General features: G+C 41.0%; 1 protein-coding gene across 1 annotated transcript; it reads right to left on the reverse strand.

Moving 5' to 3' along the window:
- Positions 1-5,244: 5,244 nt before the first annotated feature.
- On the reverse strand, positions 5,245-8,039 carry eny2 (ENY2 transcription and export complex 2 subunit). The gene is made up of 5 exons (XM_085365109.1): positions 7,858-8,039; positions 7,536-7,616; positions 7,029-7,099; positions 6,117-6,191; positions 5,245-5,919 (listed from the first exon to the last, which is right to left on the reverse strand). Exons 2-5 carry the CDS (start codon positions 7,601-7,603, stop codon positions 5,846-5,848), a joined length of 288 nt encoding a protein of 95 aa, XP_085221235.1. The 5' UTR covers positions 7,604-7,616; positions 7,858-8,039; the 3' UTR covers positions 5,245-5,845.
- Positions 8,040-9,840: the final 1,801 nt, after the last annotated feature.

Below are 9,840 nucleotides of genomic sequence, written 5' to 3' on the forward strand. Positions count from 1 at the left end.
CTCTGTGGATCTGTGCGCCCAGCACTCTTTTTCTTTCTCCCCCTCCTGCCCCACTTGTGTTTTCTATCATCAGAGCAGGGCTAAAAGGAGCCCCTACATGGAAACATGGCCTATCCTGTTGCAATATCAACTGCTGGGGCTTGGAGGAGAGAGAGCGTGCGAGAGCAAGAGAGAGAGAGAGAGAGAGAGAGAGCGCAAGAGGGGGAAAGGTAGTGTCAGGAAACAGAAAAATGCACACACTTCAAAGGCTAGAGCAGCAAATTAAGGGTTAGGCATTGGACACGACAGTAAGTGGCCTTTACATCAGAAACAGGATAAACAATGTCTGGATTGTGTTTCGCTTCTTTCCTCCGTGTTGTTGCACAGAGACCCCCCGGCTTTCCCTCTACACACTGGCTGTGCTGTAGGTAAAGCACTAAACCAACTCAATAAAGCTTTTTTTTCTTCCCCCTTCTTTTTTCTTCTTTTTCTTACAATGAGCAAATAATTTTCATCAATTGAGCCATGATGAAATGTTTTGTACGCGAGCCACCGACGTGTGTAAATGAATGGAAAATCTGACAACACGTGCGCAGAATGAATGTGTATGAGCGTGTCACAAAGCCTCTGTTAAAATTCTGCAATTTTATGACTGGTAGCTAATTCATGCCACAGCGTTATACCATATCAAATCAGTTACAGCGACTTATAAAACAGAAGTGCTGCTTCGAAGCATCACACACAAACAAGCATGATGAGAGAAAACCGTGCGAGCGATTGCTTGTGTGTGTGTGTGCTTGGGTTTGAATGTGTGGCTCCTACTGCACCAGCATCACAGTTGAGCTTCAGCCAGCCAACATGATCTAAACAAGAATTATGTGAAGTCAAGCTCTATGAAACTTTATACACATTTGCTGATCATTACCTACGATTGCTTTGTGTTAACTTTGGCAGACCCACTCTGGCTCTGGGACTGAAAAAGGGGGATGATGTATTTCCTCTTATTTATTATTTGCACTGGGCTACTGAGAGGGAAAAGGGAGGGGAGGTGGGTGAGAGTGGTATGCCTGTGACTGGCGCACTGATGCCAGGAATAACAGAAAGAAACTTGCTCTGCAGCCTCATTAGCTTGTAGCAGTGCAGTTCCCAGGAGACTCAACAGAATGTAAATACATTTAAAACCCTTCTCGCCGCAGGATGCTGCATGCCAGCGCCTCCGTATTTCTGCTCCTCTGGGCTCGCTCGAAACGTGAATGCAGACAGCACCAAGCGCTGCAAGTGTGTAGGCTTCAAAAGAGTTGCAACCCCATGTTGCACGTCTCATAAATTCTAGTGGGGGAATTCAAAGAGAAATTTATCGAGCGTGGCATTCACATGTGTTGACAGTAAAGAGGGCCAACTGCACATCGGGTCTTGAGAATTTGGAGGTGCACATTCTCCCTTTCTCTCTCTTGGTTTTGAAACACCCTTTTTGACCGTTTGCCTTTTATGCACTGTCTTTGCCCTTTCCGTTAAGAAAAAGTCCTATAGCTGTGTTGTATACGTAAGAAAGGTTAGATATCCTGTTGTAAACATGAGAGTCATTTATGAACACTGCTTGGCACGGAAGATTTCGTGGGCACTTCTTAAACTGTTCCCCATTGAAGCAGGTGCACTGTTATCCCAAATAAGGAGATGCACTGTAACATCATCATTTCCCAACATTGTGTTTATAATACAAGCACATTTCTGCCGCATGTTTCCACCCTGAGCTGCCCTTTTCTTCAGATAGTTTGTACAGTATGAGAAGTGTTTATGGTCTTTGAATGTTGCCAATTTCACTGGAGAGAGAGAGAACGAGAGAGCACTGCTGAGTACTGCCGAGCACTGCCGAGCACTGCCGAGCACTGCCGAGTACTGCCGAGCACTGCCGAGTACTGGGGCTCAGCATACGGGGCTACACATTTGGCTCTTTCACCTATTGACACAGCTGCTGTCGTGCTGTAGCGGTCTGATTCTGGGAGTGGTGAACGTATCTGCACACACTTAACCTTCATGCACATAAGTGCACATGGTAACACACACACACAGACCTATAACACGTTTGTCTTCTCCTTTCAAATGTCAAGTGCACAGATTGATATTGACTTTGCTCTTTGTTGTTGCCTGACTGATTGTGGCTCATTCGGAGGATGCCACGAATCATTCTGACCATCAGCACCTGCAAAAATCTCTGCCATATCCACAGATGCGTCCACCTGAACCAGCGAATGAGAAGAGGTAGTTGTTAAATCATGTTTCACTCATTGTTTTTCACAACTTTAACTTCTTTTTATTGATGTGCAGAGTCATCTGGTTACTGTACAGCTCCTCTGCAGAGCAGTTTGGGTCCTGAGCCGAGAACAGAGGGTGAGAATGTAAATTTGAAAAACAAAAAACTATATGATAATAAATTGCATCATTGGGAATTCAGTCCAATGTCAGCCTGCAGTGCGCCACAGTGCACCTAACCCCCCTTTTACTGTATATGCAAGGGCCCGGAGAGATCTGCTGATAACATTGGGATTAATGCCGGCCATTAAAACGGAGCGTGTGTGCTGGGTTGAAGGGGTGCGTTACATTTGGCCTCTGCAGCACCACTGTATATCAGCATGTTGTCACCTGAGCTGATGTCACAGCAGGTCCTTTGGCTAAGAAAACACACTCTCTGTCTTGCGTGGGCGACGAGCGCAGAGTCACTCTCCACCCGCTAATGTGCTACTAGGGGCGGGTCATTTGGAGTTCATGGCCTATGTCAGTGCAACAGTGCATCCATAACCAATTAGGTGTCGTGCATGTGTAACTAGAGAAGCATTTTAATAACCCTCGTGATAAGGTTTAGTATACGGTGGATGGAAAACCACAAAACAAAGACAACATCTAAACTAAAACAGAAATGAGCTCTCTTTTAGACTGTGGTAATTTATGTTTTATGGATACCCCCACCCCCCAGCTCTCATTGAAACACTTGAGCACACTTGTTCATTTTGTCCGGTACCCTCCGAGGACCTTGAAATGACCTGACAACCAGGTTTTTAGTAAAGGAAACATGTCCCCTCCATGAAGAAGGTCACCCCTGTTCATCCTTCCAGGATCTCTCCCCTCTGCTGGGAACAGTTTGTTATTCTGGGAAGTAAAGCAGCACCAGGCTTGTCATTACAGGATCATGGCTCTTCTTCGCATCCAAGTCCATTTAATCAAAGGACAATGTTAATTCACAGCACCAGCTGGGTGTGATTCGTGCGGCTGTGGGAAATAACTTTTTTCTTTCCCCCGTCAACTATTTTCAAGCTGTTCTCTCATTTGTCACATTTTTGTTCTGGTTCCATCTTTGAAGGGCCAGGTGTGAAGCTGCCTGCTGTGTTGATACCAAGGATTACACACTGCACATACAATTGGGCCCTCATTTACACTGGAATACAATGGAAAGCACATGTCCTAGGAATGCATATCATTTTGTTCTCGCATAACTGTCTACAGAGTAAATACAGACAGAATACCAAAGGCAAAAAAGTCATTCTTTCACTCTTATAAAATGCAATCAAAAATCAGAGGGAAAAAACTATAAAAACAATTGAACAATTAAACAGAACTCCTGACCTTCTTTGGGGATATGGGTAGCATCTCGACATCAAATGTCATCCATATAAGTTAAAAGATTTCTGAAATTCACAGCACAAAACTATTTTTGCAGCATAACTCAATTTTTTTGGAAGGTCCAGTGATCTTATAGGTTGAAAAACTGATTTTATTTCCTTCATAAAGTGCCTACATGTAGAAGACAAGAGTGCTAGGCTAGGCTAGCAGTCACCAGTTGTACCACCCAAACTTAAACCTTAGTTTCGGCCATAAACGTATGTAAATGTAGTCAAAATCTAGTTCATTCACACAGAAATCTGGATAAATGTCCTGTTTCTACCTTAAAAATGGGCATGAGAGGAACAATCTGCAGCTTTACCAAGACCTGGCTGACAGGCTTTGACTCTGCATAGCAGGTGTATTTGAAGTTAACAATGGGCTTTAAGTCAGGAAATGATTTGGTACATAAAGACATTGCATCAGTCACGTTTAATTTATAATGTACAGTGGGGAAAAGCATTATTTGATCCCCTGTTTAATTTGTTAAGTTTGCTCATGAACAAAGAAAGAAACTCTCTAATTTCTATGGTAGTTTAATTTTAATGGAGATGGACAGAATATCAATCAAAAATATAGAAAATAACACATTAGATAAAAGTTTGAAATTGATTTGCATCTCACTGAGTGAAATAAGTATTTGATCGCCCAGCAAAACATGATTTAATACTTGAAGGAGAAACTCATGATGGTAAGCACAGCGGTAAGATGTTTCTTGTAGTTGGTCACCAGGTTTTCATGTCTAAGGAGGGATTTTGTTCCACTCCTCTTTACAGAAACTCTCTGAATCCTTCAGGTTTCTTGTCTGCTGCTCGGCCACTCAAAGCTTCAACTCGCTCCTCAGATTTTCTATTGGTCTGGAGACTTGCTATTGAATTTTGTGACTCTAATGTTCTTCTTCTTTAGCCACTGCTTTGTTATTTTGGTGGTATGTTTTGCTAGAAGACCCAGCAATAACCCATCTTCAGTGCTCTGGCTGAGAGAAGGTTCTCGTCCAGCATTTTATGGTATATGGCCCTGTTCGTGAGCCCCTCAAGTCAGTAAAGCTGTCCTGTACAGAAAAACATAATGCTTCCACCTCCGTGCTTGGCTGTGGTGTTCTTTGGATCATAATCAGCATTTCTCTTTCTCTAAACACGGCCAGTTGAGTTGATCCCAAAGAGCTCAATTTTGGAGTCGTTTACATATTCACTGGCAAACTTTCAGATGGGCCTGTACATAAGCCTTCTTACTTATCCCACTGCACAAGAAGCCTGAAATAGAAATATCAGACGTTTTGTGTATTAAAATAATAACATAAAAGTAGTAGGATAAATTGCGTTATACATTTACCACTGGCATAGATGAAAATTGGATGTTGGAATGATAATATGCAAGAATTCGATTTAAAAAATTTTTTAAATCAAAGTTATCAAAGTGAGTGGATATGATTTTCTTCATGGTTTACATCATCATGATATAAAATACAATCATGATATCAGCAACTGTTTCCACCTTGTGCCCATAAAACAAGTCTGGACAGTAACTGCTTCAATCTGAAGGAATTTGTTCTAAAAATGACTTTCTCCAGTTCAAAGAAGAAAAACCTTTATTTAAACAGCACATCTCATGTACAAAGGATGACTACATAAGCAAGGTAGGTGTATTTACATAACTGTAATAGCGGGAGGCATAGGATTGGTAGAAACAACTAGATCTGTCAGTACTTTGTGTGATCAGCCACAACATTAGAACCACTCACAGGAGACGTATATAACATTGATTACTTCATTACATGACATTACCATGTTCTAATGGGAACCCTTTAATCCCAGCATGCATTTGTTGCCATCCAAACATTGTGGAAAACCAAGCATTACTCCCCACTCTGCCACACTGCAAACACTGATTGACAAAATGACAGAAAGCCCACGGCATTGACCAAGGCACAGAACGGCCAATCTGACAGAGCATCCTCGGAATGAGCTGGGACAATCCCGAGGCCAAATCCCGCAACGCACAGGATTTAAAAGTATGCACTGCCAACATCCTGGGGCCAGACAAGACAGGCAGGTTCTGTGTCTGTGGGCTGCTGTCAAAGCAGAATATTAAGGAGGTAGCTTTAATGTTGTGGCTGACTGGTATTTGTCTCTGAAATGCATTAAACTCATGAGAAATATAAATCTGTATTAGGGTAGTATAGACAAGTGGTGTAATGAAACATTAATCCAAATTATGTGGCATGCTGAGCCAAGAAGCCTCTTATTCTGTGTAGAAGGTCTTTCTTCACGCTGTCTGGCACCAAGGCTGCAAGACAAAAAAAATTATATCCGTTGCTGTGAACAATCTCTGTGTCTAAACTCACACAAACACAACCTTGCCAATTTAGATCATCTAAACTATTATGTTTTCATATATAAACAATACGGGAAAAAAGGAGAGCCTAGACAGGAACTGATACTTATAGTACACACGGTTTCATTTGAATAGAGAAAGTGAGGTACCTCTGCCTTTGGGAGTGATTTCTACAACCAGGTCGTCCACAGTCACGTGCTCCAAGCCCTTTTCTTTGATGACTTCTGCATATTGAACAAAAGCAAAAGATGAGTCAGTCTCACATCAGTCTACAACAAAACACAACCGCAAGCTTCGTTCCAACATCTAGTTAATGAAAGGAGTTTCTACAGTCAAACTTTAGCTTCAGCAGCTAACCATGTGCATGCCAAGAGTGCACTGTCTTCATGTCTTCAACTGGCTTCAACAGGACAAGGGTGCTAGTCTCGCCTAGGGGAACACATTTCTATGCTCATCTCATCAAGTCTTTCGACTTTTCCTCACATTGTTTTATGAACGAAGGATGTTTTCATGCAGATTGACAACATCCAATGATCTCATTTCAGTTAATGTGTCTTTTCTTTTGATACGATAATCCATAACTGCTTCAAATTAAGAAGGATAAATTGTTAAGACAGGGCATGCACTACTGTGCATCATTAAGGCTGGGCACAGTGAAGCCTGGGCTTTGGCTGGGTTGTGCAGCGACCCCAGGTGCTTCCACCTCAGGTATAAAATGTTTATTCTAATGCTGACATTTAGCAACTTTATTACCACATGCTGTTGGGCGCTGTTATTTTAGGGTTTCTTTAATAACTTCAAAACAGACATTAAAGGTCACTTTAATGTCAATATAGTAGAGATGGCACTGGTTACATATTAATATAGTTTAACCAGTCAGATTTACAGAAAAACTATATTTAAATATGCTCCAACTTTCATACAGTAATCTACATTTGTTAATATATCAGCCTCTTTAAAACCACATCACACCACCTGAAGTTCAGTTTTTGTTTTTTTAATCCTATAACCTGACCATATTGATGTGACATTTATGATAACAACACCACTGTTCTCTTTACCTTTGCAGTGAGCCTTCATCTGGTCCTTCCATCCGCACTCAGTGAGCCTAGCCCTCAGTATCTCTTTCAATCTGTCCATAAGATACAAGCACATATCACACTGCGCCCTTATCTCCTAATGTTATGAAGTTATGAATAACAGCTGGAAATCCCACTGTTTCATATAAACACCGTCAGCTTTACAAACATGTTATTCAGAGTGATGCGTGCCACTGAAATGAAGATGTGATAAGTGCAGATACTTTCTAGTTTGAAGCATCAACCGGAGTTGAGTATTTACTGTTATATGAAATGTGTGCCTAGTGAACATGTAGCAGCCACATGTTTGCTTTACAATAGCTGGTAATGTCTTTAACTCAACTGATGCACTGAGCACTACTGACGTACTGAAACGTGACAGAGCTTGTGCTTTATAGAAGCTTTACAGTCACACATGCATGGATTCAGCTAGTTACAGTGAACAAATACGAATATATCATTATTAAGAAAGGGCTATAACCGACTCACCTCTCTCTTTCTCCCATCTCGGTCAACTTTTGGTTTATTGTTGCTCTCATTCTGGACTCCCTACTCATAATCTTTGATTTCCTAAGAACAACAAAGAACACACCGTATAGTGAATCCAGAGGAAAATCGGGCTAATGTAGCCATGTTAGTTCATTAACAACAGTAACCCGAACGTGAATGTGCGCGCGCGCGCGTTACCACGTTACACCCACGTTACTAAAGTACTTTAAACCACATTAGTTCCCATTCCCAGCATTCAGGTCTTTAAAGCCAGTAAAAATGTGAGCTTCACAACCGAAGTCAAAAGTCAACATTTACTTACACTCCGGAGAAAGTTGAATGACAGAGGTCTCAGTCTTTACCAGATTCGGTAAGCATACGCTACATCAAAAATAGAAATGGCGCTATACGGCGCTAACAAGCTGTGCTTTAAGTAACAAATACCCGATTCCACAAGAGATCCACGAAAAGAATCACAAGTTGTTTTTACTTCGCGGATTTAACCATCACGTATTACACTCCGAGAGGAAACACAGCTGCGTTCAATGGTTCCTACGCTTCGCAGACCATGCAGTGCAATACTCTAATAGGTCACGCGGCGGCGGTGTTGATTACGATATGTACTCTAATCGAAATCTGCAGCTCACTTTGACCTTTAGAGCTCCTCAGCTATTGGTCCCTGCTGCTGTATACTGTGCCTTACATGCATTTTATTAGCTTGACCTGGTCACCAGCTTTTCAAGACATGACTTGGATGGGTTAATTAGAATCAGAATGAGAATACTTTATTCCCGAAGGAAATTATGTGTGTTACAGTTGCTCCAAGACAGTAACATTAACAGACTAAACTAAGTAAATAATACAATAAGTTACAGAATTTACAAATTTAAGAAATAGCACTAAAAGAATTTACAAGTTTAAGGAATTTAGTTAAGCATCTGTTTATCTTAAAAACATGATAGCTGGTTGACTGTAGTTCGTAGTTGTATTGGAAATGCAGTTAAAAGTATTGTTTGAAGCAAGCACAATCAGTGGTATTTTGAGATGGGGCAAATAAAGTATTATTCATTTAGTTTCTATGAGCAGCATTAACTCTTCCACAACATCTCTTCAGCACAGGTCTTGTAGAAGAGGTCTGCTGCTGGAAAGCAGTCTCAAATTGGATGCCAAAGAAAGAAAGAAAGAAGCTTTAATGCTCTGCAGTTAGATGCTTTTTCATGTGTGTGTGAGAGACAGCACACACACTACTCAGACACTACTGGTCTGAGTTTGCACGTGTCACATCACACATCCAGAAATTGTAAAACCCACTACATCTTTATCACTGTATACGTTCTGATATGGTAGTAAACAAAAGTTCCAAAATAGGCTCTACTCAACATTGCAAGTACTATTTTGTATGTCAGTGTGTTTTGTGTATACATATTAGTTAAAAAAGTAGACAAAAAGTCAATATTTTTCTATATATACAATATATAGAAAATATTAAAGCTTAAATACTAAGTGCAAGTGTTCAGATTTTAGATTACAGATGACAGCTGCATCCAGCTACGAGCTAATGTTAAGCAGGGCAAATTAAAAATACAATTCTTAATCAAATTCATATTAACAAGTAATGAAAAGTATCTAAGGGAAAATGGTGCATGCAGATGATGGAGGGTCTGGATAGTAAACAAAAGCAAAGCCTGAGTGTTCTCAGTTTGGGCTCGATAATGTGACTTGATGCAAAATGAACGAGGCTTCTCCAGATCAGCTTTTTTATGGTGCACAGAAGCCCAGTAAGTGATGCCTGGTGGTTGTTTATTCATGTCTGATGTTGTTCATATACTCATTACATACCACAGTGAACATATTCGCCTGCTGTTACATCTTTGATAACACCTGAGAGACTCTGAAAACTAGATGAAGGTTTGATAACAGCCAAATTGAGTTTTTTGAGCTTCACATTAAACTGCCTCTACTTTGCGAGACGAAGAGTAATATTAAAAAGGGGGAAAAAGGAAAAAATAGTTGGAGAGTTAGTCAGAAACAGCCACTGTAAAATGACAATGCGAAACAAAGCTGGCGCTGCACAGGAGTGGCGTGAAAGCAATAATACTGGTGTCCTGGAGAGCACACATCAGAGTTCAGATGGTGGGGCCTAGAAAAATGCTTTCATGCAGAGAGTTGAAAACGAAAATGAATACCTAGTTCGTTCTTTCTGCTGAGCACAAGTGGTGCTCCAAATACCCCCAAAACACTAGCACATAGGGCATCTGTCTATTGCAATAAAGCCACCTGTGACTTGGCTGGTACATGACACTTT

The sequence above is a fragment of the Diplotaxodon limnothrissa genome, linkage group LG11 (genome assembly GCF_057381915.1).
Source record: "Diplotaxodon limnothrissa isolate DT_005_m linkage group LG11, D_limnothrissa_male_GT1.1, whole genome shotgun sequence".
In the NCBI taxonomy this organism is placed as follows: Eukaryota; Metazoa; Chordata; class Actinopteri; order Cichliformes; family Cichlidae; genus Diplotaxodon; species Diplotaxodon limnothrissa.

Bases quoted from the DNA above. Each gene is read 5' to 3' on its own strand.
- eny2 (XM_085365109.1), bottom strand. From the start codon at position 7,603: ATGAGTAGGGAGTCCAGAATGAGAGCAACAATAAACCAAAAGTTGACC. The intron at 7,100-7,535 runs GTGAGTCGGTTA...TCTTATGGACAG, and splicing joins GAGATGGGAGAAAGAGAGAG to ATTGAAAGAGATACTGAGGG. The intron at 6,192-7,028 runs GTAAAGAGAACA...TTCAATATGCAG, and splicing joins GATGAAGGCTCACTGCAAAG to AAGTCATCAAAGAAAAGGGC.